Below are 27,861 nucleotides of genomic sequence, written 5' to 3'. Positions count from 1 at the left end.
CGGGACAGAGTCAACCTCAGTCTGCTCCATCCCCGAGGAGCCCGTCTCAGGAGCGCCGCTTAACCCGGCGTGTAGCGGGGGGCGGGGCTGGAGAGGGGCTGTGGCGTCCGCCCGCGGCCCCCAGAGCCGGCCCGGGTGAACGGGCGGGTTGGGAGCCGTGGGAGGGCGCCTTCGGCGGTGGGCAGGCCGAGGGATCTGGGCGGACAGCGGGGCCGTCGGGACAGAATCAACGTCAGTCTGCTCATGAGCGGCTGAGAGCTGTTGGTCAAGCCCTCAACCGCACCGCCGGAGAGGCCGACCTGGGATATGGGAATGTCGGACAGACGGGTCCGCGCGACATCCAGCACATCAGACAGGTTCAGCCACAGAATGGTGAGCATCACCTGACCCAGGGAGCGTACGGCCACTTTCGTCGCTCGGAGAGCAAGGTCAGTGACGGCGCGCAGCTCAGTGAAGAGCCCTGGGTCAGTCCCGCCCTCGTGCAGGTCCATGAGCATCTGGGTCAGGTGGACCAGCAGAATGACCATGGCATGCAGTGAGGCGGCTGCCAGTCCCGTGGCACTATAGGATCTCGCCACAAGCGTAGACGAAAAACTACAGGCCACGGGCGGGTGCTTAGGATTGCGCCGAGAAGAAGCACTCTGAGGACACATAGCATCGCAACAGAGCGTTCAGCCGGGGGAACCCCAGTGTACCCAAGGGCAGCGGCCCCATCGAGGGGAGGAAAGGCGGATGAGATCAGCGAGCGGTCCTGAGAAGACAAGGGGGTCTTCTAGGACTTCGAGATCTCATCATGCACGTCCGGGAAGAGAGGTATTGGGGTTTGCCGCGGACGAGGGTCGGCGGCCTTACCCAAAACCAATCGTCCCAGGAAAGCATGGCCGTCATCTCCGGATCAGAATCAGGCACAGCCGTATGCACACCAGAAGGTGGCAGCTGTGACGAGCCCTCACTTCCAGAAGACTCAAGCCCACCTAGTGATGGTGCAACAGACATGGTATCTTCCTCTGTAGCTTCAACTGAAACACGCGGGCCACCAGAGGGTAGACTCGCGGGAATCAGCAGTTCACTAGCGGGCACCGTCATTGAAGAGGGGGGCTGGGGTCACGGACACATAGTCGGCGCCTTGTTCCAGACCGTAACCCTCAGGTCACCCTGGCCACCAGCCGAAGATCGGGGGGTGGATGAGGGGACTCTCACTCTTGCGAGTTCACCGAGTCTCGACCTATATATGACGCGATGATCACGTTCCCTTGCGAGAACATGAGTCACCCACGAGCGCTGTTCAAACATGATCAAACACACTAGACAGCGCTCGTGCCCATCAGAGTCCGATACCAGTCCACTGCAACCAGAAATGCACGGGCGAGCCGTCTTTAAAAAGACGTGCCGCGTGCAAGCTCTTTTATGAGAGGAGAGAAAAAACTCTGCGATGTTGAAGCGCACAGGGAGACACACACACACTGGCAGATTACTGCACAGATCAGCAGGCACTGTGAGCTCGCTGCAGATCGCCGTCACACCAACACCGGAGAGAGAAGCTCGTCTCGTAGAGCGAAGTCAGAGATGACTGTGGAGTGAAGAAATACTCTTGGCTCCGAAGCGAAAACATATCTGCTTGTTGCCGGCTTCCTCATTTTATACCCACGAGGTGGGGCGGAGTTACGCCATGCAAATTCCGCAGACCCATGGCATTTCTTTGCCATTGGCTCGTTTTGTAATACTCGAAGTCGATAGGTGTTCTAAGCGAAACCCCATTCGTCGTCATCCGACGTAACTCGGAGTGACAACGAAAGGGAACTTCAACCTCCATAATGCACTGGGCATGTAGCAATTCAAGGCCACTTCCAACCAGCCTAATATACGCTCACCAAAAATACCAAATCAAATACTGCAAACTTTTAGTCATGATGTGGTCGACTTGTATTGTTCCCGGGTGCAAGAATTTAAAGATTAAACGTTTATAAGGAGTGAGTTATATCGGTTTTCTATGGAGAGAACGTCGCAACGGATAATTTGAAAAAATCTCTGTGTTTGTTGTCAACATTTCAAACTGGATGACCAAAGTGTTTTAGGCCAAAAAGAGGGGGAAAAACAGAAAGAAACTGCCATTCTGTCAGGTTATTGAAACAGGATAACTGAAATAACTGAAGACAAGGAACAAGATAAACCCAGGGACATGAGCATGAAGCTGCAACAAATGCACACTATACAACCATGTATAGGCAATGCTAGACAAAGAACAAGAGAAACATTGGGGTATAAATACACAAAGGGTGATGGGCAAACAAGACACACCTGGGAAACAATCGACTAATCAGGGTACTATGGAAACAAACAAGACAGAAGGCAAACAGGAAATGAAAACAGGAACGGGGGAACAGAACACGCTTCAACATAAAATTCCTTTAGGAAACAGGGAAACAGGCTGAGATCAGGACAACTACTAGCTACTAAAAAAGTAGATAACTACACCTAAGTTACTTACATGAACAATATCTTTTAAAATAAATAACTATCCAACAATATTATTACATTTAATTAAATATGAGTTGACATGATTGTAGAAAATAGCATTTAACAAAATACCCCGCACCCAAATACCTGTAATGCCATACAGGAGCTTAATTTGGTGAACTATTTTTTAGAAACTGTTCATTACTATGAACCGTCTCAATTGATTCACTATAATTTAAATAGATTCACTGACTTAAAAAAGGTACAGAATGGATTGTTTAGAAAAGCATGTTTGATTTAGGTCGCAGCAGAGCTGGAAGAAAGCTTTTTACAGGAAAAGTTACACTATCTACAAAACAGCTGAGGCACTGTCATGACAATGAAACCCCAAAATACACCTGTGAGAGAAATACAAAATACACCTGTGTGAGTGTGTTGTGTTTCCATTTTCACATTACTTTCCCTATTTTTTCCTTTCCCTCATCACTATATACTCAACAGTTTGCCTCTCTTTTGCTTTTGTCCCATCTTTCTGGCCTTTTCTTCCCCACACTTCAACAGCAAACAACCAAGCTGTATCCTGTCAGCTACATTAACTACAGTAATTGAGTGTAAGCCGCAGTCTTCCATTCAGTTTGATGGAAATGTGGTTCCCTTTCGAAGGGAACTCAACAATATGTCAACGACGTTATGGGGAACGCCTCAGGCGTGACAGGTGTCTGAAATCACTATCAAATCACGTCAATCATATTGAACGGCGACAGCCCGTGAATCATTAGGGCGCCTTGCACACATGACAAATCATCTCATCGTTTTCAGGGACTGTTTGTTTGAAAACGCTATTCAAGTTACGAGGTAAGAGAAAGATGAAACGCACAGCTAAGGCAGATTGTTTTCGTAAGTGTGCCGACCCGTGTCCAAGGTTTCTGACACCGGCCGACACACACGAGCTGTGCGTTTTTTGCTTGGGTGAAGAGCACGCACGGGAGGTTCTCGAGGGAACACTCTGTGCGAACTGCGAGCGTTTTTCCCTTAAAATGCTCCGCTCTCGTCTGGCCCTCTTCTCGAGTGAAGGGGGTCCGGCGTCTGGACCTCGTGGTGCAGACCCCGCTCGTACTGAGGCCGACCGGCGACTTACATCATGGGGCTCCCAGATGGAGCTTGTCGATCGTCTCGAGAGGGCTGTTAACCTCTCAGATTATTCGACGGCTGACGAGGGCGAACTGCAGGTCGATGGGGAAGGTTACTCACCGATTCTACCTGCAGTTGATGCTCTTCAGGACGCGCAGGAGATGGCTGAGGAGGTTTATGATCAGGTAGATCCTGAACCTCCTCAGCCATCCTGCCCCGTGTATGCAGAGCTGGTGGATGTGATGGAGCGTGCTGCCAACAGGCTGCAGCTGCCTTGGCAGCGCGCTAGAGGAGAGATCGCTCGCGGTAGGCTCGACGATCGGTTTCTCCCCGGCCATACACCACCAGCTCAGGTGAGACTTCCATTTCTTCCTGATCTCCATACGGAGATCGAGAGGGCATGGAAGAGCCCATACTCTGCCCGTATTCACCTACATCAGCGGGCCAGTTTCGCTGATGTGGAGGGGATCGGAGAGTATGGGTACGTGTCAATGCCGCCCATTGACGAGACGTTCGCGAACTATCTCGTGTCTGGGCGGGCAGCGACACTGAAAGCTCCAACCCTGCCATCCAAACCGCTGAAAACAACGGCTCGTTTGAATGGCAGAGCATACACGGCAGCAGGTCAGGCCGGTGCTGCACTGCACACCATGGCAGTATTACAGGCGTACCAGGCCGACCTGCTGGGTGATCTCGACCAGAGGGGAAGGGATGTCCCCTGAGGCGGTGGCTGAGCTGCGCCGCACCACAGATCTGGCTCTACGGGGTACCAAGCAAACCCCTGCCGCGATCGGACGGTCGATGGCGGCGATGGTGGCCACGGAGAGGCATCTGTGGTTAAATCTAGCCGACATCGGGGAGAAAGAAAAAGCCTTTCTGCTCGATTCGCCGGTTTCGCCTTCCGAACTCTTCGGCACCTCCGTAGAGGCGGTGGTGGGGAAGTTCAGGGAGGCGAAGGCGCGCTCAGCAGCATTTAAAACTTGTATACCGCTGAGATCCGCGTCCGTACCCCGGCAAGCGGGAGGGCCTGGCCCTTCACGGTCTGAGGACCGTAGGCAGGGCCAGCGAGCCAGTGTCGCCTCTCGTGCGCCCCCTCCCTTGAGGAGCAGGTCGCAGAGAAGGCGTGACTCCCGCAACAGAAGATATTTGAGGGAGGTTATCCAGCGCTAGCGCACACAGCGTCGGTAATGGATAACCTCCCCGGAGGGTCACGAAATCTGCCCTCTCTCTTCTGACCCCCAGGCGTTCATAACATCAGGCCTGGGGATGGGCCTATGATGAGAACTATGTTCTGATGGCCCACCTAGGCTTGGTTAGTGGAAACGCCCCTTTCAGGCATGTAAAGTGGCGGATCCCAGGTTTGTAAAGAACTATCTGGCGAGTCTTCACTTTGCACGCCGCAGACCTCGTTCCCTGTATAGAGTCATGGGGTCATGTCAAGGTAATAAGGTAAGAGAACTTTATTGGATAATCAGGGCCCTGGAGTTCCCCGTTAGGTGGCCAGAACGGTAACTGTGTTAGCCTTCGGGCTGCTAGCCACCTCAGGGTAGAGTGGTTGGTCTCTCTCTTAAAATTGTTTTACTTAGAGTGTTGACTGACGCTAGAGCTTCAGACAGATCTTATGTCCGGCCCACGGGTCCGTTTGACTTCTTCCTGAGTATGTCGCCCCTTGAGCTCTGTTTGGGTTTTCATTAGGCTGAGCGATTCTGCAGCCCTTTGTATGGAATAATACAGACTATATTTTTTAGTAAGGCTGTGGCTCCTCCGAGCCCTCAGATAGATCTATGCTTGCAGGCTGGCCTTCACCAGGGCCGCCTCTGTAGCTGGCCTAGGCTGTGCCAGGGGTAATAGAGGCGCTCTGCTAAAAATTTTAGCATTTCTTCCTCTGACCCTTCACTTTGTGAATGTAGGTTTCTAGCATCTCTGTATAAACAGCCTCCTCCCATGGGAGTCGTTTGGCCAAGGCCCGCCCCCTTCTCTGCATTCTGGGGTGACTAGAGTAATGCAGCGTGGTGCAGAGGATGGTTTATAAGGACATGGTAGGCCTCAAATAGGCATCCGTGGTATATATGTCTTTACTGAGCAGGGTTAGGCCATCTTTCGCTTCACGAAGAAGACTGGGTTTCCTGCCCGACCCTGCCGTGCAGTACTGGCCTACGGATTTAGGCCGCCAGTTTAGGCTTCACTCACCTCGCTGAGCTACTGCTCGAGCGCTAGGTTGTAGGTGGTTGGCTTTCATTCAAGCCCCACTCCCCTAGGTTGGGCACAGATACATTTCTGTCACCCCTAGAGCCGCTGGCAGGCCCGCACCCTGGTAACCTCAGGGTGAGGTGTGAGTATTCCCCTGTGATACAGGTAGATCTGAGCACTTCACTCCCAGTTCTGTTTTATCCTACCTCGCACCACTATGGCTCGGGTCGAGTATGAAGTAAGCTTCACTTCTTCTTTGGTCGAAGTACGCTCCCCTGTAGCCAGAGCATTGCCCTGAGCTGACGCCCATGCATAGATGGTAGGCCCCTGACTAACTGGGGCCTCCGTTGAGGCAGAGTGGCGTATGTTGTACTCCCCTTGTTTTAAGGGTGCTAGCTTTCTTGCGGAGTACACTTCCATGGGCAATGTGATTAGGCACCAGGATGCTGTAGGCGCTGTGTAAACAGTTTTTCTGCCAACGAAGGCCATTAGGTAGTAGGCCTCAGCAGGCCTCCTTGATTGGACAGCCCCCTAGAGGGCACTGTAGGCCAGCTCACTTTACGTGGTTGGCCTTGGTGGTTCGGGCAGTTGACTCACTGATGGGTAGTAGGCCTTAAACAGGCCTTCTCGGAGGTGAGTCCCAACATTGTGGGACATACCTTATAGCGCTACTGGAAGCCCATTAGTAAATTATGCTTGTGTAGTATGGTTCCCAACAGTGTACTTTATGGCAGAATATGACTTGCTATTAGCTAGTAGGCCCGACCAGGCCTCCCTGATAGGCGAGTCCCCAGCTGGCTGGCCTTAGCAGGCCACCTTATACTATCACCCGGACACAGGGCTCAAAGCTACCAGTGGTTATCAGGTAGTAGGCCACTCAGGCCTCCCTGAAGGTGAATTCCCACTTAAGATGGTTATCAGGTAGTAGGCCTCACCCGGCCGCCCTGAAGGCGAATTCCCACTTACGTTGGCTATCAGGTAGTAGGCCTCTCTGGGCCTCCCTGAATGTGAGCTTCCAAATATTGTGGCTGTCAGGTAGTAGGCCGCTCTGGGCCTCCCTAGGATTGTGGGCTCCCAAATATTTTGGCTGTCAAAGGTAGTAGGCCTCACCAGGCCTCCCTGAAGGTGAGTTCCCACATACTGTGATTATCAGGTAGTAGGCTCCTCCAGGCCTCCTTGATTGAGAACGGTCAGGTAGTAGGCCTCACCAGGCCTCCCTGAAGGTGAGTTCCCACAGTTTGTGGTTACCAGGTAGTAGGCCTCTCCAGGCCTCCCTGAAGGTGAGCTCCCCACATACTGTGGTTGTAGGGTAGCAGGCCTCACCGGGCCTCTCTGAAGGTGAGTTCCCACATACTGTGGTTATCAGGTAGTAGTGGTTTTCAGGTAGTAGGCCTCTCTGGGCCTCCCCGAAGGTGAGCACCCCACATACTGTGGTTATCAGGTAGTAGGCCTCACGTGCCTCCCTGAAGGTGAATTCCCACTTACGTTGGCTATCAGGTAGTAGGCCTCTCCGGGCCTCCCTGTAACGTTCCCTAGTGGTGCTGGGTTTATGAAGCTAGTGGTCTCTTGCTATCAGTTTCAGCTAGCCTTAATAGGCAGCTGCTGAAGGCGAGCTTGCGCCCTGGCTCGCTAAAGTGTTCATTCTCTGCTATTGGTTCCCTCCCGGAACCTTTTCTGCCTACAGCCTGGTTTGCCTACCAGGCAGACCTTGTGCTCCCCTCACCGAGGGTCTCTATGAGCATGCGGCTTCCTGAGTCTGGTCAGACGGTCGTAGGCCTCTCGTGAGGCCTCCCAGTTAGATCAGCCCTTAGGCCTTCACAGGCCTCCTCAGTGTTTTGAAACACAGACACTGGGTTGATCCGTGGATCGAGTAGAGAGACTCCCCTCGCTAGCAAGGGTCGGAAAGCACTATGATGAGTCATACTCTCCGGGATATCCCGTCTCTGAGATCCGGGCCGAGTGGTTCACTGCCAGCTTCGCAGTCCCTCGGGTTGGATGCCTTTCTTAAGGCTTTGTTGTCCAGAGGCTCTGTCTTCAGACAGACAGGATTTGGCCAGACTAAGTGTCTATGTACTGACGCCAGGTCAGGCCGTCCTGGTGGCATTTCGGGGTGAGTACGTTCCCCTGAATAGTGACTGGCTGGGGTTCCTTCGGGTTCCCTAGCCACATTCCCTAGAAGGGTCCCCTTCTAATTGGAAGCTGTGGTCCCAGGCCCGGAGCCGGCCCAGGTAGAACTTTTATTTAACCATATTTATGAAGGTTTTTCTGTGAGGCTGTAGCTTGGGCTATGACCGTAGGGAATGCTGTCACTGACAGCCCAGTGTGACCTGAGGGTGAGTGGTTCTAGCGTTTCATTTGAAGTTGCTGGTTCTGATAGTTGTCACTGCCACTTGGCATGCACTCCCCTTAGCATGGCGGAGTTGGTATATCGTTCCCCATAACGTCGTTGACGTATTGTTGAGTTCCCTTCGAAAGGGAACGTCTCAGGTTACGACTGTAACCTATGTTCCCTGAGAACAGGGAACGAGACAATACATCTCCCTGCCATGCCTCGGGGCTTGCCTACCGTACAGTCCCTTCAGATGATAAGGGGATTTGTCATGTGTGCAAGGCGCCCCTTTATACTTCCAGGTCGCACGTTAATCATTCACGCTAATGATTCACGGGCTGTCGCCGGTCAATATGATTGACGTGATTTGATAGTGATTTCAGACACCTGTCACGCCTGAGGCGTTCCCCATAACGCCGTTGACGTATTGTCTCGTTCCCTGTTCTCAGGGAACATAGGTTACAGTCGTAACCTGAGACGATTCCCTACTGCTACTCTCCTGTAAGTGCAAGACTTGAACAATCAGATAATGACTACATCAGAGTTTCTCAAATCCGATCCTGGATGGCCATTGCCCTGCAGAGTTTAGTTCAAACCCTGATCAAAATCACCTAACTGAGATTTTCTAGTGATCCTGAATACCTTGATTAGCTAGCTCAGGTGTGTTTGATCAGGGCTGAAGCTAAACACTGCAGGGCATTTGACCTCCAGAGCAAGATTTGAGGAATCCAGGCCTACATCCTCAACATGCATGTATTGGATGCAGGGGTGATGGAGTAGTCGTGTAGCGCATGTAATGCTGGGTAGGCTTTCAGGGCCATGACTCACATATCGTTAAAACAGCATGTGGCTGAAATCACTAGAAGTAGTCATTCAGTTTGGAGGCGGATGATGAAAGGTGACGTAAACAGCTAAACAATTTGAATGCTTAGAGCTGGAATCTGGCATAATGCAACACCAGGTAAAGACCATAATGTGTTTCATAACTGTCTGCAAGTGTCCGATTGCAATGATTTAAGGGTACCTACACTCCAGAGATTATGCTGTCAGAGAATCCCCCCCAAAATCTATTGATTTCAATAAGGACGGTGCACTACAAAGATAACAAAACACAAGGTGTGACTTTCTGATGTTTGCAACTTTCGCTTTAACGAACTCAGACATAGACATCCATTGACTCAGAGAAGTGGGTTTAGTGGAGATTTCGGCAATCCAATTCACTTTATTCTCCATTTCCACACCCTGAAGATGCATCTTGCTCTTTCCTATCCATCAAATGCTCCATGAGAGCTTTCTCTAGTCTGTTCAGTATGTGCCCTAACACCTCAGTACCGAAGCAGCATTCATGTTCACACTTGACAAGGGGTCATGTGTCACAAGTGAGCTACTGCACTACAATTGCAGGACAAAGACCGCGATGAAGGAGAGCTAACAGAGGGAATGTGCCCTCTACCTTCAGAATAGTTTGTCCCTGAGACACCCAGGTTGAGAAAAATGCTTACAGCCTAACTACTTCTACAAAAACAGAGTATGCTACACAACTGCTTGCAGCTATTAGTATTGATGCTCTCATTATTGCTCCGTCAAGGGCACTGATTGCTCCTTCTCTGAAAAAAAACAGCTACCACTAATAGACAATGTTTGGTTATGTGTGTCTCTGTTCCCATGCTTAGTGTGTTGTCTTCAGTTATGTCAGTACTGCTACAATGCCTCTTGCTTCTGTTGTTCCCTAGTGTGTAGAAGCATCATTGAGCAGACAGCAGCCCGGGGCACAGTGAACAGCCCTCGCTGGAGACGAATGGATGCACACCCTCACTAGAGTCGCCCTCCTCTACCAGAGATCAAGTGTGAGGCAAGACCTCTCCCAGGAGTACCATCATTAATTAAGCATGAGATTGCTGCCTGGATCAGCTCACTCCATCTATGGATAAAATATGATCGCACACCTCTTACTTCTCGGACCCTGGGGTGGCCTGTTAGAGTGGGGAGTCAGAGGGCTGTGCCAATATAGTGCAAGTGCTGGACCCCAAACCACTAAGAACAACTCAACATCGGTCACAGCCTGGGACCCACAGGGAATGGAAACCTGTCAACTTCTACAGGTACTTCTTTTGCTGTCTATGCTGACAGGCAGCAAGGTAGCACTAAAAGTGAGACCTATGGAAAATTAATTTGTGGGCACAGCATGAATCAAACTGCCTGAGATCCTGAAATTGATCTGGGAGAGCTATTCTTAAAAAAAAAAAAACACTTACAACAAACCCATTGAGATCTTGTAAGAGAGAGAACATTCTTATAGAGGTATTTTGACTAAATATACTTAAGGATGTTGTGGCTAAGACCTGGATTTCTAATTTTGCCATTAATGTGAGAGTGTCTTACAGAATTCATAGATCAAAGCAAAACTAACCTTAACCTAACCCCAACTAACCCTAAAATCAAACCGCAATGTTGTTAAAGAATGTTGTTACAGTCCCAAAACCCAGCCCTCAATTTAACCCTAGTCAATAGTCAACAAGTAACACGGATGTTAATCCAGGAGCATGCCTTACATGGTGAAAGCACAGACTGTAACCATGTATTAATATCCATCCATACGTCAATTCAACATATTGCTTCTGCTATGTAGGGTCGCAGGAGTGCTGGATTCTATCCCAGCATCTCTGACCGAATGCAGCAAAACACCCTGGACAAGTGGTCAGCCCATTGCAGAGCTAACACACAGAGACAGACACAAATTATCACTGTCACTCATACTGTACCTACTGGAGTCTCTAGATCACCTAACCTGTAGGATTGTCTGTATAAGGGTCTTTGGAAATAAACTGGAGTACAGTGGATCCATGCCAACATGGAGAGAACATGCAGAATCCATAAAAAATGGCCACCGGACTAAGCCATGGCTCAACTGAGAGCCTTGCTGTGAGGCAACAGTGCTAATATGATGACACGATAAATAGCATTCGTTCAGGGCGGTGGCCAAGCAGTTAACAACTTAAGTCATGGTGGTAACATGATAAGAGTTCACATCCAGCTCCTGTTTATATTGCAAATATAGATGGCAAAAAGGTAAAGAGGTAAAAAAAACTTCAAACCCTGAAATAGTCTGTTTGAAGGCTCTTATCAATGAGTGGGTTGCCACCGCACTGATGAAGTCACGTCGCAGGCAGCGCTCGCTGACATGAGAGGTTATTATTTTGCTGGTTGATCTGTTTAAGAGTGAGGAGAGAATAAGTCTTCTTTGCCTGTCGCTGAGCAGTGCCCTAGGGCGAGTTATGGCTTTAATACGAAGACTGCTGCTTCAATCTTTCCTCTAGCATCAATAAAATGGTCAGCACAATCAGACATTCATTGGCCTCATGTCAGAATGTGTTAAAGAAAGCATTCTGGATGTCGACAGACGGCACAAGGCATCTAAACAGCACATAGAGACAGAAATGGTATGATCACCCCCAGGGAAGAATGTCATCAGATACTCACCATTATATCGTTCCGACCCTTTATTTTTCTTCTTCTAAGAAGCACAAAATGAGATATTAGGTAGAACTGAACTCTTTTCCAACACTGGAGTGATTTATAATGCCAAGCTCCAAAATGGTCAATAAAAGTTGCATAAAATGAACAAAAGTATATTCAATATTTTCTAAAACAAAATGATAGCTTTGTGTGAGGAACAATCCAAAATATATTTACTGATAATCTTCCCTATTCTTCCCTTTAACAGCATAGTAAATCAAAACAGCCTAATTTTACCGATTGAAATATAGACCCAGGAAATGGATCAACCCCGATCAATTTCCTGGGTCGATATTTCAATCGGTAACATTAGGCTGTTTTGATTTACTATGCTGTTTATGCTCACTTGTCTGGAGTTTTACCTTTTTACCTACTTGTTTTCATTTTTACCAAATGCTCACTTGTGTTCAGTACATTTGAACACACTAGTCACATAAGGTCTGATGTCTTTGATGGCTTTTGTTTTCCATTTTTTGAGGAAGAGAAATCCTATTGGTTTGGAAAGAGATGATAATTTCTCCCCACTTTTTTACACCTTACTTTAAACGTTTTACACATTTGAGGAAAATTTTTGAATGCTGGATATGGACACTCACTATATGAAAAATTTGATAGCCTTGAATGTAACATTGAAAACATATTTTGCCTTGAATACATATTTTGCAAGCTCCACGAGTCACGCTTCCCCTAAATCGAACATCACAAACAAAGCTCTTACAGGTCTTGTGAAGACATGTTTCAACAGGTAAAAGTAGGATACTTTTAATGAAATGTCCGACATTTTAGAAATACTTTTAGCTGTGTTGTTATGTGTCATGAGTAGGCAATTGAGCAGGGTAACACTCTTGTCTCTAGAGCACACGCGAGAATCTCACTTATAATAAACCCATCCAAAATATCTTGCACCAGGGACATTTTTTGATATTTTTCAACTTTTTGAGGCTTTCTACACTGGACACAAAGTAAACATTATAACCTGGAACACTTTCTGAATGGGTGCATGATGATGTTGCATTGAAGCGTTGTATCACAGTGCCCCATTCACTTTGTGTTCAAGACCTGTTTAATCTTTGAAGGTCTAAATGCAGCAAAATTTGGCTTGCACTCCTGTACCCAAAGCTGAATTACTTTTCCCATATAAAGCATCAGCTACACTACAGCTGGAGAAGCTGGCTCGGCCTGCTTACAGTAGCCACGACCCAAACTCTCGCTATGGGTTGCGTTGGAAATAGACTGACTGATCTGAGCGGACCACTCTCAAAATTTAGATGGCTCAATGTTTACACTTTTCGGGGAGATAAACCCAGGAATGGCATACTAATAGCAGTCAATGAACAATAATCTGGGATAACAATAAAAACATTGTACATACTTTCACTTTAATACTACGATGAGGTTTAGACATGAGATCTGAGGTCCCTCATTTATAAAGTTTTAATTGGTTCTAATATATGGTACCAAGTTGTGGCATAAGGCATCAAGTGGATGATATTTTTAGACGAAAAACATAAATGCACAATAAATAAATACTTTGCCAATTTTAAGATTTTGTCCCCAGGCTCTGTGAATTTAAGTTATAGCCCTGGTTCAAGGAGACTAAATGGAGAAGATCTAAGGATCCTGATTCCTACCTGAATGGTTGGTGGTGAGCGCTGCTTGCGGGTAGTGGTGGTTGACAGTGTGGTTGTGGTCTCGATGAAGGTGGTGGACATCTCCGGAGGCATGGAAGTGGTGGTGCGTGAGGGGCTTCTGCTAGTAGGTACATCTCCCACCAGCCTCACACTGCCATTTATCTTGATGTTAACATGACCTTCAGCTGCCATGTTGAGAACCTTCAGGCCATTGTAATAGAGACCAGAGAGCTGGCCTTGATATGGCCGCTTGCGGTCATTACCGCCTATTGAGATGGTGGCTTGGGTGTTAAAAATGGTCAGCTGACGACCTGAAGGGAAGACCAGTGAAGAAGGAAACAGTTAGAATGGTTTGTGTCACTTACTGTATTTTTTTATTTAGCTAATTCATTAACTTTATCATTAACGCTTGAGCTTTTAAAATCCAAGCATAGCATTAAAAAATTATGTTCTGTATTGACTTGACTGTGAGGTGCTTCTCATGCAAATGTTTTGAGGCAAATTCCAAATGGCTTTTCATATGGTTAGAAATAGAAATGCAGGCAGATTAAAGCTAATACACATTTACAATTCTATATTAAAGTGGGCAAAGGAAAAAAAAACTCATCTCATACATTTCAAAGGAACATCATGTTGATTCATGCATGTAGAACCACTAATGGGATTTCAAAGTGGCTTTAGACAGTGTTAAAGGGACTTTATAATCATCTTATGTAGTTTAGGCAATGACCTTTAAACGCATTTAATAATCCAAAGGACTTTAATGGTAAATTTGATGAATGGTCACCCCGCCCTTTCATCCTTTTTTGAATGAAACTGTGAAGAGGTGTCAGTCGATTTCATCACCGGCTACAAACACAAAACTGCATCAGCAAAATGGCGTTTCACTAATATTACAGCGCCAATTTGTTGTCTTTAGAAACGTACTGCATTACGGGTTGGGTTTATGGCCTATTCAACCACTAACACTAGCGCTATGGAAGATCATTCCAATGAAAAGTAAAAAACAAATATCATGACTTGTGTTGAGTTCTGGTTTAGATTTAAAGTTGGAGACAAGGAACTATGTACTTCTGCAGTGTTATTCTTGGTTACCAGTCCCTTTAACTGGTCAATGATCTGATGGAAATAACAAAAGAGGATCACAATCCACATAAAAAAAAAAAAAAAGAAAATATTACGTAATGGGAAGGGAAGAACATTTTAGAACATTTATATTATGAACATTTTAGGTTATTTAGTGGCAAAAGGCTGATCAGAACTGGTTGGACAAAAATATAACGAAACGGCATGACAAGGAGTATATGAACGCAAATTAAAATCAACGAAAACAAAAGAAAACACTGAGGTTCTTGTGAAGATTACCTTTCTCATGTAGCCAATCTTCGACCGGCCGGGTATATTTGAACGGGATTTTCTTATTAGCCATTTGATAACGCTCAATGTCGCTGTTGCCTTTAAAGTTTGAAAGTTTAAAAGACATCTTAGCACATTGCACATTTATACACTGTTTAAGAAGGTTTAGCCGTGTTTAAAATGATTTAGTTCTTGTTTAGGTTTCATTGAAAGGTTAAATTCAGTTTTAAGATTATAAAGCAATTTGATCAAATAACCAACTCATTAACAGTTTAACACATAATTATTTGGAACAAGAATCACGCATCACATTTAGACTTTATGACAACCTGTGAAAATGAGACACATGCTAAAATTTAATTTCAAATAGTATTCCCATCTCCTGCACAGCAATCCTTAAAATGAGGTGTAACTCTTTTCCCACTGGACATCATACGCTCTTACATTTCAAGAGGCCAAGGAACAATTTACAAACTATTTGTAAGGGAAAGAGTGAATGAGAGAGAGAATGAGAGAGAGAGAGAGAGAGAGAGAGATAGAGAGAGAGAGAGAGAGAGAGAGAGAGAGAGAGAGAGAGAGAGAGAGAGAGAGAGAGAGAGAGAGAGAGAGAATGTGTAGAAGCTCTAAACCTGCTGGGAAATAAGGCTTGTGATGACACAGATTTGAGGAAGACACTGCATACAGATGAGATCATTACAGCGTAGTGTGAGGCCTGCTGCTGCGTGGTCCCTGGAAGCCCTCAGAGGAGCTTGAATATTCTGCCATTGGACTTTGTTATATTTCTACCTCTGACCTGAGAGAAGTGTTAGTGCTGTAAGAGGGAATCTAACATCTGCCATCTTGGCTGTGCTTATGTCATGCCCAGCTGCTCTAAACACATGCTGCAACCAGTTAATGAAATGTTGGAGAAATGCCAACCAGTTCATAAAATGTCAAATAAACGTAGCAGCTTTAATATTTCTAGCATTTGTTAACCTCTGGGGTCCTTCATTTCAGAGTCACACTCAGGACCTTCGGGTCCAAATGGGCCGGAAGGGTGGGATTCATATTTATTAAAAGAAAATCATAATTTTTGTGTTTTATAATATTCTTTCTTTTCTTTTTTGGTGTTTTGAGAATTTTATGATTTATAATTAATATTTATGCAATAAATATGACCCATTTCTCCCCAGTTTTCCCCCCATTGAATATAATAGAAAATTATTATTAAAAAAAAAAATAATATTTTTTTTTAAAGCTGTATTTCATTTTAGAGTCAAGCCTAGACCTCATGAAAGCAATTTTTGAAATGAGATGGATGCCATCTGGTGGACAAACTGAAGATTTTAAAAATGCAAAACACATAGGTAATCTGAATTTATTGGTTTGTTTATGTATAAAAGTGTGTTTGTGTGTGTGTGTGTGTGTGTGTGTGTGTGTGTGTGTGTGTGTGTGTGTGTGTGTGTGTGTGTGTGTGTGTGTGTGTGTGTGTGTGTGGATGTGTCTGTTTTGCACTCTTGACGTTTTATAGATTCACCCCTTCACTGTTGTGTGCTTTTTTTCTGGATCGTGGCTGATTTGTAGATTGTACGCACAAAAAAACTCGGTATTTTCACATTTTTGCCAATTTGCCATTCAATTCCTATCCGAGTCCATTTGGACCCGAAGGTCTTGAGTGTGACAATTTTTTTTACAACCACTTAGATTATTCAAATCCTGTCCCCAATTTTTTTTTAAAGTTCTCTCTCTCTCTTGCCAGCCAACTTTTTGGTAATTTTCACAAAAATGTAATGGCCCCCAGAGTATTTTGAATATCTGAACATGCAATATATCAAAAGAACAGACCTTCTGCTTTATAAAATAAAAAAATAAAAACAGTTTTATTCTAGCTTAATGTATTCTTTTTTTCATCAACACTTGATTATGGGTAAGTTTCATAAACAAGATAATTTTTTAGCAAAAAGCTGAGAAAAGTTTTTGTCAAAGACTACATCTGGATCAGATAATGATCAAAACATTGATGGAGTAGATCGAGTCCATCAACACCCCTTTGGGGCTGATCCATTTCCTGGGTTGATATTTCAATCGGTAACATTAGGCTGTTTTGATTTACTGTATATGCTGTTTATTGTTGAATGATTACATTATTTTTCATATGCATCTGCTTATGAGATCACTAGTTTCTGGTTCTTCTTTGCCTGTGTTTTGATCTGGAGAGACTGTACTCGTAAGAAACGAAAAACCGTAAAATCTTGTTAATGGCAGAGAAGTGTTTTCTCATGTTAACTAACGTCTCAGGTTACGTATGTAACCCTGGTTCCCTGAGAGGGAACGAGACGCTGCGTTGAGACGCGGTGGGAACGCTCTGCGTGATTGCGTCGTGAAGCACGTGTATAATCAGTCCAATGGAAGAACGAGACGTCACCGGCGGTGACGTCATAGACCAGGAAGCTATAAAGCACACCAGAAATCAGACCGCGACAGCTTCTGAAAAGGCCTGAAGCAAGTCGATCAGGGCATGCAGGAAGTATGGCAGGAGAACGCAGCGTCTCGTTCCCTCTCAGGGAACCAGGGTTACATACGTAACCTGAGACGTTCCCTTTCAAGGGAACTCGAGCTGCGTTGAGACGCGGTGGGAACCCCATGTCCACTACGCCATAATGAGAAATGCCCGTTCTGTGTGGAGTCCTTGCGCACACTAAGAAACAAGCAGCCTAGCCCCGGGAGTGGAGAGGTCTAGGTCGTAGAATCTGACAAATGTATGCGGTGAGGACCAGCCTGCCGCATTACAAACGTCCTGCAGGGAAACTCCTGAAATTAAAGCCTTAGAGGCAGCCATACTCCTAGTAGAATGGGCGCGGACAGCCATAGGTGAGAGCTGTCCGGCCGCTTCATAAGCAAGTGAGATAGCCTCAACTACCCACTTGCTCATTACCTGTCTAGATGCAGGGCAACCTTTCTTGGTTGAACCGAAGCAGACAAATAACTGCTCTGATCTACGCCACAGGGCAGCTCTGTGAACGTAGGCATCCAAAGCCCTAACGGGACATAACAGATTGAGACCTTCCTGATCTGGGGTAACGAAAGGTGGAGGGCAAAAAGCCTGCAGCACAATAGGGCCCGCCACATTAGTGGGGACCTTAGGAATGTAACCCGGCCTAGGGTGTAAAAATGCTTTCACCATACCAGGTGCAAATTCCAAACATGAAGGAGCCACCGACAGGGCTTGCAGATCTCCAATTCTCTTGATAGAAGAAATAGCGAGAAGAAATAGAGTTTTTAGTGTAAGGAACTTCTCTGAAACCTCTTCAATAGGCTCGAAGGGAGCCAGGGCCAGACCCTCAAGTACAATGGCCAAATCCCAAGCCGGTGCTCTAGAGTGCAATGCAGGCCTAAGCCTCAGTGTACCACGGAGAAAACGAGTAATAAGAGGATCTCTCCCAAGAGAAGAAGCCCCCAAAGGGGAGCAATAAGCAGATATAGCCGCTACGTACACCTTTAAGGTGGAGGGAGATAATCCAGCAGAGAAACGGTCTTGAAGGAAATCGAGAACTGTACCAACCGGGCAGTTAGCAGGATTTAAAAAAACGTTCTCCACACCATGTAGAGAACAATTTCCATTTCAATGAATATAGTTTTCTCGTGGAAGGAGCTCTGGATTGAAGGATGGTCTCAACGACCTCAGTCGAGAGACCGGATTCTAAGAGCTGGGCCCCCTCAGAAGCCAAGCCCACAGTTTCCACAACTCCGGGCGAGGGTGAAATATCGTGCCCCCTGCTTGAGATAACAAGTCCCCCCTGACAGGAATCTCCATGGGAGAGCCGTGCAGAAGGGACACTAGGTCCGAGAACCACACTCGGGTCGGCCAGTGCGGGGCTACTAATAATAGATGAGCCCCCTCCCGGCGAACCCTCTCCAGAACTCCCGGAAGCAATGATATCGGGGGGAATGCGTACAGGTGCAGCCTCGGCCACTCCTGTACCATAGCGTCCAGTCCGAGAGGAGCTGGATATGTGAGGGAGAACCAAAGCGGACAATGGGTTGTATCGTAAGATGCGAAAAGATCTATCTGAGCTTGACCATAGTTCTCCCATAGGAGCTCCACCACCCCGGGGTGAAGTCTCCACTCCCCGGGCCTCAGCCCCTGTCTTGACAGGATATCTGCTCCCACATTCAAATACCCTGGAATATAAACTGCCCTGAGTGACAGTAATTTTCCCTGGGCCCATAGGAGGATCTGATGAGCCAGTTTGCATAATAATAGGGACCTCAGACCCCCCTGATGGTTGATGTAAGAGACCACCGATGTGTTGTCTGTGCGGACGAGCACATGATGGCCTCTCAGGTCTGGCAGGAAGTATTTGAGAGCCTGAAATACCGCCATCATCTCTAGTCGGTTTATATGCCACGAAAGCTGATGGTCCTGCCAGACACCTGTCGCCGAGCGGCCACTCATGACCGCCCCCCAGCCTGTGAGGGAAGCATCCGTCGATAGCGTTACGCGTCGACAAGAAGCCCCCAATACTGGGCCTTGGGCGAGGAACCAAGGTTTCTTCCACATGACCAAGGCACGTAGGCATAGCCGCATGACCTTGATCGTGCGAAACGGATTTCCCCTCGGAGAAAACCCCTTGGTCCTGAGCCACCACTGCAGGGGTCTCATGTGCAGAAGGCCAAAAGTAACTACGTTGGACGCAGCTGCCATGAGACCCACCAGTCTCTGAAACTGTTTCACAGTGAGTGACTGGCCTAGTTTTACCATATTTACGGCTGTGAGAATCGCAGAAATACGAGCTGGAGATAATCGTGCTTGCATAGTTGTCGAATCCCACATCACCCCTAAAAAAGTGGTCCTCTGGGCTGGGAGGAGCACACTCTTCTTGGTGTTTAGCCGCAACCCCAACCTTTTTAAGTGAGACAGAACGACATCTCGATGCCGAACTGCCAACTGCTCGGAACGAGCCAGGATCAACCAGTCGTCGATATAGTTTAATATGCGAATGCCCTGGAGTCTCAGAGGAGCCAGCGCTGCATCCACGCATTTCGTAAAGGTGCGGGGTGATAAACCTAGGCCGAATGGAAGGACCCGATATTGGTATGCTTCGCCCCCGAAAGCAAACCTCAGGAACTTCCTGTGATGAGGATGAATGGATACATGAAAGTAAGCGTCCTTCAAGTCTATTGTGACAAACCAGTCCTCGGACTGAATCTGTGATACAATCTGTTTGAGTGTAAGCATCTTGAACTTGAGTTTCTTAACTCTGCTGTTTAACTGACGCAGATCTAGAATAGGACGCAACCCCCAATCCTTTTTGGGAACGATGAAGTAACGGCTGTAAAACCCTGACTCTCTGCTGGGAGGAGAAACCCTTTCTATAGCCCCTTTTTGCAGAAGCGTCAGTACTTCTAGTTCCATGACCCGAGCCTGCCTTGGGTCCAGCACTGTGGGAAGGACCCCTTGAAATCTGGGCGGACGAGAACCGAACTGAATTCTGTAACCCTTTTCTATTATATGCAGGACCCACTGAGAAATATTTGGCAGTAGTTTCAACGATGCCAGAAATTCTACTAAGGGGACCAGTCTCTCGAGACTGGCCTCGGGATTCGGTTGTACGGACATTTCGGTGCCCTGAAGCGGCGAACCGGCAGGGAACAACCGAACTGACCGTTCTACGATCCTCCTCGGAGAATCGTATGGGGACGCTGACACCTCGGTGCCCTGAAGCGGCGAACCGGCAGGGAACAACCGATGTGGCAGCGCTGCGACTCTCCTCAGAGAATCGCCCCCCAGAGGGTGCCGAGGATGAACGATTTCTCGAAATCGTCCCTCCTCGGAGGGGACCACCCTCAGAAGCCTGACGCCTTGGGCGTCAGGACTTCTTCTTAGCCCAAGCCTTCTTAGAGATGACAGTCCTCAGATCTTGCCTACCCCTAGCTGGCCTGGACTGCGACCACCACCCAGATTCCCCAGATTGTGGAGGAGCCCGAGTGGCGACGCTCTGTTTTTGATGCACTCTGTGCTGTGAGGAGCTTGTACTCGGATGAGACTGCTCGGATTTAATAATAATTTTTCGCCCAGCAGTCTCGGGGATATTGAAACGTCGAGGAAGAAACCTCTGGAACGCAGCCGATTGTTTTTTCGTTTCTTGAAACCTATCGACGACACAGTTGATAGCGTCGCCGAACAAACTTGAAGGTGACAGTGGCGCGTCCAGAAGAACAGACCTATCTTTATCCTTTATATCAGACAGATTTAACCAGAGATGCCGCTCCGTGGCCACCAGGGCTGCAATAGAACGGCCCACTGATTTGGCCGTCTCCTTGGTGGCCCGGAGAGACAGGTCTGTTGCGCGACGCAATTCTTGAATTGCGTCAGCGCTGACTTCCTCACGTTCATCGATATCCTTCAGCAGATCAGCCTGGTATGCCTGCAGTATAGACATAGTGTGTAGACATGACGCAGCCTGACCTGCTGCCGAATAAGCTTTACCCACCAGCGAAGATGTAGATTTTAATGGCTTGGTGGGTAACGTCGGGGTTTTTAATGATGACGATGACTCGGGAGAGAGATAGTTTGCGAGCGTCTCTTCAGCCCGAGGCACCTTAACATAACCATAATCAGATGCACCCAAAACATTACTGTAACAGGAAGTTTGTGGGTTAAATACTCTGAATGACGCCGGTTTATTCCACGATCTCGAAACCTCATTGTGGAGATCGGGAAAAAACGGGAGTCCCCGACGTGGAGGCTGTGTTTTAGATGGTAAAAATCTTTCATCTAATAAACTTTTTCTAGTAACACTCAAAGAATCATCGGCTGGCCATTCAATATTTAATCTAGCTACAGCACGAGATAAAACCTCCATAAGCTCCTCATCATTTTCGGAGGCATGAGCTGGCGAAAACTCAACATCCCCCATATCAACACTGACGACATCCAGATCCTCAGAACTGGATAGCCGCAACAATGGTGCCCCAACCTGGGAAGGAGAAGCCGCAGCGCGGGCTCCTTCCTGGGCAGAGGCACCGGATCCAGCAGGTAAGGGTTGAGAAAGGGCTGGGCCCGTCTCAAGCCCCGCTACTAGATCCATATGCGAAACCCAAGATGAAAGCCTTCGCTGTGCCTCGGCAGCAGCGGGACCCGCACCCCGGGGAGCGCGAACCGAACCGTCCTCCTCAAAGAACGCCCGGCGAGAGCAGAGCGTCCTCACGGACAGCTTCTCGCAATGCTCACAGTCAGCTCCCTCGAGAACTGACTGGGCATGCTCCACTCCCAAACAAGCAACACAAAGCTGATGTGTGTCCCCACCCGTGATGAAACGAGGGCAAGGGACAACACAACGCTTGAATTCTTGTTTCGCCATAATATATATATATATAGATAGATAATGTGCTTGTGACAGACAACAATAAATAGACAAGGACAGTATACAGAGAGCGCTTGCTGAAGGCAACAGAAGCTGTCGCGGTCTGATTTCTGGTTCGCTTTATAGCTTCCTGGTCTATGACGTCACCGCCGGTGACGTCTCGTTCTTCCATTGGACTGATTATACACGTGCTTCACGACGCAATCACGCAGAGCGTTCCCACCGCGTCTCAACGCAGCTCGACTTCCCTTGAAAGGGAACTCTTAGAGTATAAGTAGACTGTAGAAGACTGTTAGGTTAGGGTTATCTGTAAGGGTTAGAGTTAGTAGAATAAGTTGACATATAGTTTCAAAGTAACTTATAGTCAGTAGAATGTCTGTTGGTGGAGCATCAAAATAAAGTGTTAGGAGATATTAAGCAGACAGTCTACTAATACTCTATTGACAGTTAGTTGACATGTAGTTGAAAAGTTACTTATAGTTAGTAGAATGTCTAAAGTGGACCATATAAATGAAGATTTGTAAAATTGATTTGTCAAACCTTTGACCTTTGTACCTTTGACATTTTAATATAACAGGGAATATCATTACAGGAATTGTTTGCCGCCCCAAAATGGAACTTCTGCCATCATGTGGTCAAAACCCATATGTTTTTTTTGGAACACAAAGAGGTATATTCTGAAGAAAGTTCATGTTATTCTTTTCCATACTTTAAACTATAGTACAATAATACAGTGGACAAGTCATATGGAGCATTTTTATGTTTTTATGGTGCTTTTTTGTCATTTTTAAAACTCAACAGCATCTGTACCCACTTACTCTCATTGTATGAAAAAAGCTGCGTGAACATTCTTCAAAAACAATAATATATGATAGAATTTTCCTTTTTAAGCTCCTATGCTTTTTTTCTCATACATCTAACTTGAGAAAAAATATACTCTACAGCAATTCTCTGGAGATGTTGTAATGGGATAAAAGAAGGAAAGAAAGAAAAAAACCCAACAGCCTAAGAGAAAAAAAAATACATATAGGATTTGAAAAGAGCAAAGTTACTCAACATATCTCACTTAGCTAAATCTACTGAGCGCTGAGTCACAGCGTACCTTCTTGAACTTCAGAAAGAGAAAAAGGTGCATAGAATAGGAGTGCTATTCAGAAACACAAAGGTTCTACAGTGACAGGGATGAGAAATGGATGTGGCCGGTCGCAATTTAAAGCCCTGCTTTTCTTGTGCTCTCCTTTTAAAATAGGCAAAAAAGGGTCTTCAAAGTGAGCTGGTGGAGCAAAGTTAAACACCTTTGAACTACCACTGGTCCATGGAGATTTCGAAATAGGACGAGATTTCGTAGTAGGTAGGTGTGTCTCTGAGGCTTCGCCTTATCTGACTTGGAAATCTTCCCCGGTTTATTTCTTCTGTTCAGTCTGTTGAAGTCAGAATTCCGTAAGTAAAAACATGAACATACTGGAGTGCTGCTTTATAGAAGAAATTTAAATTTTTTGAAAAAAGAGTTTAGCGTTTTTGAAAAAAGTTGTCAGCCACCGTCAGCATTTTTGACCATTTTCACCAAAGTTTCATTGTCCCCAGAATATTTTGTTGTATGAATATCTGAACATGCAATATATGAAAAGAAAGAACAGACCCTCTGCTTTTAAACAACAACAACAACAAAAAACTTTTATTCTAGCTTCATGCATTTCTTTTTTATCACACAAGTTTCATAAAAAAAAAAACATTTTGAACAAAAAGCTGAGAAAATCGCGTTTTGGTCAAAGACTACGTCTGGATCAGATTCAAAATGATAATCAAAACACAGATGGAGTAGATCGAGTCCATCAACACCCCCAAAGCTTCACTGTCCTATAGCTCCTCCTGGGGTGACATTTCATTCAGTAACATAAGGCAGTTTTGATTTATATGCTGTTTAATATTTATGATCACGTTATTTTACATATGCTTACATATGATATTGCTTGTTTCTGTGTCTTCTTCGCCTGTGTTTTAATCAGGAGATTCAGTACTCTTTTAGAAGTTGTTTGATAGCGCCCCCTACCTTACAACAGTGAAAACACGAAAAGCCGGAAGTTTCTGTCAACGTGAAAGCGTTTTCTCACAAATGATGACATTTTCCGTGAAAAGTGGGAAAAGAGTAATTCAATTTGTTGTATAAAGTGCTATATAAATAAATGTGACGTGACTTTACTGGAGTGCCAAACTGCAGAGCTGGTGCAAACATATCCACATCGCTGTGATCAGATGCTTTCTTAACAAATGTTTTCTCTCCGCTGTAATTTTTGTTGTGTTTATTTTGTTAAAGAGAGGAAAGCGTGCAGCACATATTTACATAATCATTTAAATAGCACGTCTCAGCAGTGTGAGCGGCGTCAGGCTGTTCACTAACAGTATGTTTCCAGTATAAGCGTTTATATAACTTTACAACACAATCCTGGAGTGTCACATTTCCTCTTCCATAAGAGCTCAGGGCAAAAGAAGAGCAATAATCTGTCAGAGATGTCTCTGTTTCCTCCCTCCATCAGCACATTTGTGTAGGTTTCCCGCTAGAACAATATCTGAATCAATCCCTTCAGATGGAAGCGTTTAGTCAAAACAAATGCTGGCGTGGTGTCAGTACATCCCCTTTCAGTGCCAGAGATTTGCGGTAGGTGGCCGTCAGCAGATGCTGTAAGCTAAAAACATGTGCGAATTAATTCTGTTGCCAGCTCCTCCTGACCTGTACTGGTGAAGAATTGAGTGTATGTTCTTCATTGGAACGCAGTCAAACCTTGGCTATGAAGGTCTCGCTGAACACATGTCAGAATAATGTGTGTTCTGCTGGGAAGTGCTGTGCTGTTCATAGGACGTATCTCTGTCTCCATTGAATGGCTAAAGGAAGTTCTCTTTGCATTTTTATCTACACTTAGTTTGTTTAGGCCACTGTTTTTCATAACAAATACCCTACTTTTAAAACTAAACCATAATGTTTTTTTTTTCAGTCAAATTGACATGTCATGTGTGGTTTTTCTTGTGGTTACCATGATTTACAAATGTAAGAACAATGGTGAAATTTAGTGAGCAAATACAAAGTAAAAGTCAAGGGCTGTATTAGTAGTGTGTCTTTAGTGTAAAAGAGTCACTTCATGTCATAAGGTTAAATTTGTAAAACAAAGTAGTAAAGCAGAGTGCACCTTCATTGATTGTAGTATCACCTTTTAAATCTACCACCAAGGAATTACTGATAGTCTGCCACAATGGAATGGTAACTGAGTTATTGAAGAAGGGAAAAAGTTCCCAACTTCTCTCAAGAGAGCTTGAGCCTGTTGCTGCCCTTCAATTATCTCTTCTGTCATCTGTTTCTTCCAAGTAAACACACACACAACAGCCATAGTCCATCAACTGAATCCACCATGCAATGCCAGCAGCTAAAGAATGTTATTCTGAAATCACATGAAGGGAAAATGCTAATCTCACTCAAATACACTCTGCAGTGAGTATAAAAAATCTTTTAAGTAAATACTGTTGTTGTCCTGATCTCATGTATCCACCTAAAAAACCTGTTAAAATACTGGTAATTATTATTATTTTTTTTTTTTTGTTGGATATGGTTAACCACTGATTGTGATTATTGTGAATGAAGGTTTAAATCAAACTTACCATGGAAAGGATTAAGGTTTGACTGGTTATCACGGGCAGTTAGTCCCTGTCAGTCGATGCCTTAACTAGACTAAACTAGACTATTCAAAAGTAGTCTGTATTCTAACAAAATTGTGAATGAAAAAATGGGATTTTCTCAGCTTTCTGTTCCAAAAAAAAAAGAGAAAGAAAAGAAGATAGACAATTTTTTTTGTTTAAAAGCCGAGGCTCTGTTCTGTCTTTTGGATATTTTATGTTCTGAAATTCCAACACAATTCACAGCAATTCACAACTATTTTATTGTATATTTTCGTACTATTGGTGGCCATGAAAGTTCACTGGGGGAAACGCATATTTGCGGCCCCGCGGCCAGCTGTGCGCCGGTGCATCCGTGCCGAGCGTACCCTCGGTCAGGGAATAAAACAGGGCGCAATGGGTCGAGTCGTGAGAGGCAAACAGATCTATCTGTGCGTCCCCGAACTGGTTCCAAATCAGCTGAACCGACTCGGGATGGAGTCGCTAATCTCCCGGGAGGGGCTGAAGCCATGAGAGCTCGTCAGCTGCACAGTTCAGGGCTCCGGGGAATAAATGGCATGAAACGACCTCAGATGCTTCTGACTCCATATGAGGAGGTGGCGGGCGAGTTGCGACATACGGCGGGAGCGTAGACCACCTTGATGGTTGATGTACACTACAGTGGCGGTATTGTCTGAACGGAGTAGTACGTGTTGGTTCTTGAGCACGGCCTGGAAGCGGCGCAAAGCAAGGCGTACAGCCAGCAACTCGAGGCAATTGACATGCCAGAGGCGTTGGGGTCCTGTCCAGGAGCCCGCGGCAGCACGTCTATTGCACATGGCACCCCAGCCCGTGGAGGAGGCATCTGTCGTTACAACAACATGCCGTGAAGCTCGTTCCAGGGGCACTCCGGCCCGTAGAAAACTGAGGTTCGACCACGGGGTGAAGGTCTGACGGCAGGTCGGAGTAACTGTTACTCGGAGGGTGCCGTGTTCAGGGACTCTGGACTCGGTCGCGAAGCCAAAGCTGAAGCGGTCTCATATGAAGCAATCCGAGTGGCGTTGCTGCGGCCGCAGATGCCATATGCCCCAGGAGCCTCTGAAAAAGTTCCAGTGGAACCGCACTCTTGCCCTCGAACTGTCTCAGGCAAGTCAGCAGTGACTGCGCGCGCTCGCTCGTTAGCTGCGCGGACATGGCGACCGAGTCGATATCCATACCGAGAAAAGAGATCCTCTGCACGGGGCAAAGTTTGCTCTTTTCCCAGTTGACCCGAAGGCCCAGACGAGCTAGGTGCCGGAGCACTAGGTCCCTGAGTTCGCAAACCTGGTCCCGAGAGTGAGCTAGGATCAGCCAGTCGTCGATATAGTTCAGGATGCGAACCCCGTGTTCTCGAAGGGGAACAAGGGCTGCCTCGACGACCTTGTGAAGACGCGAGGAGACAGGGCTAGCCCGAAAGGGAGAACCGCGTACTGGTATGCCTGCCCCTCGAAAGCAAACCGTAGGAAGAGGGAGAACACATTCTCCCTGTGTCGAGGGAGAATGGAGACATGGAAGTAGGCGTCCTTCAGGTCGATTGCTGCAAACCAATCCTGGGGCCGCACACATTCGAAAATGCGTTTGGCCGCGAGTATCTTGAACGGGAGACTGTGAAGGGAGCGGTTCAGAACGCGCAGGTCCAGGATTGGCCGTAGGATTGGCTCGGGGGCGGCGCACCGTGTTGTCCGACAACTCTGTGTGCTCAGGGATGAACATGTCACTTCTTGCTTTAACCACATTAGGGCGCTGCCCACCCGGGGGTGAGCAGCAGGGAGTGGAAAACAAAGGATTCTCCCCCGGCCCTCCACCGGGGGAAGGAGTGGTCCTGCTACCATCTCCTGAGAAGTGACCATCATCCCTGAGCAGCCCGTCTCAAAGGCGCCGCTTGGCCCGGCGTTTAGTGGGGGGCAGGGCAGGAGAGGGCTGTGGCTTCCCCCTGCGGCCTCCAGAGCCAGGCCCGGGTGAACAGGCGGGGTGGAAGCCGCGGGAGGACGCCTTCGGCGGTGGGCAGACTGAGGGATCTGAGCGGACGGCGGGGCCGTCTGGGCAGAATATGCGCTCATGGGCGGTTGAGAACTGTTGTACAGCCCTGAACCGAACCGCCGAAGGACTGACCTGGGATATGAGGGTGTCGGGCAGATGGGACCGCCGGACGTCCTGCACATCGGACAGGTTAAGGAACAGGCTTGAATGGTGTACATCACCTGACCCAGGGAGCGTGCGGCCA

At 46.8% G+C, this 27,861-nt stretch overlaps 1 protein-coding gene across 31 annotated transcripts in view; it reads right to left on the bottom strand.

The window, feature by feature from the left end:
• Window positions 1-27,861, bottom strand: part of nrxn3b (neurexin 3b) — a 623,191-nt gene that overhangs the window by 48,139 nt on the left and 547,191 nt on the right. For 19 of the 31 annotated variants that reach the window (XR_013199929.1, XM_077219935.1, XM_077219926.1 and 16 more), the window contains 2 exons: window positions 14,620-14,709; window positions 13,255-13,565 (listed from right to left, as the gene is read on the bottom strand). Coding sequence is in view for 30 of the 31 variants with exons in the window: in XM_077219935.1 (XP_077076050.1) it covers window positions 13,255-13,565; window positions 14,620-14,709 (401 nt within the window). In the remaining variant the exon portion in view is untranslated. The remainder of the gene's footprint in view (window positions 1-13,254; window positions 13,566-14,619; window positions 14,710-27,861) is intronic. The other 12 variants (XM_077219943.1, XM_077219936.1, XM_077219937.1 and 9 more) reach the window with 1 other exon arrangement.

The sequence above is a fragment of the Siphateles boraxobius genome, unplaced genomic scaffold, assembly GCF_051911475.1.
Source record: "Siphateles boraxobius isolate OS27281-9 unplaced genomic scaffold, OSU_SipBor_1 8, whole genome shotgun sequence".
NCBI lineage: Eukaryota > Metazoa > Chordata > Actinopteri > Cypriniformes > Leuciscidae > Siphateles > Siphateles boraxobius.
The sequence above is the reverse complement of the archived record's forward strand: the minus strand, read 5'-3'. Positions and strand labels throughout refer to the sequence as shown.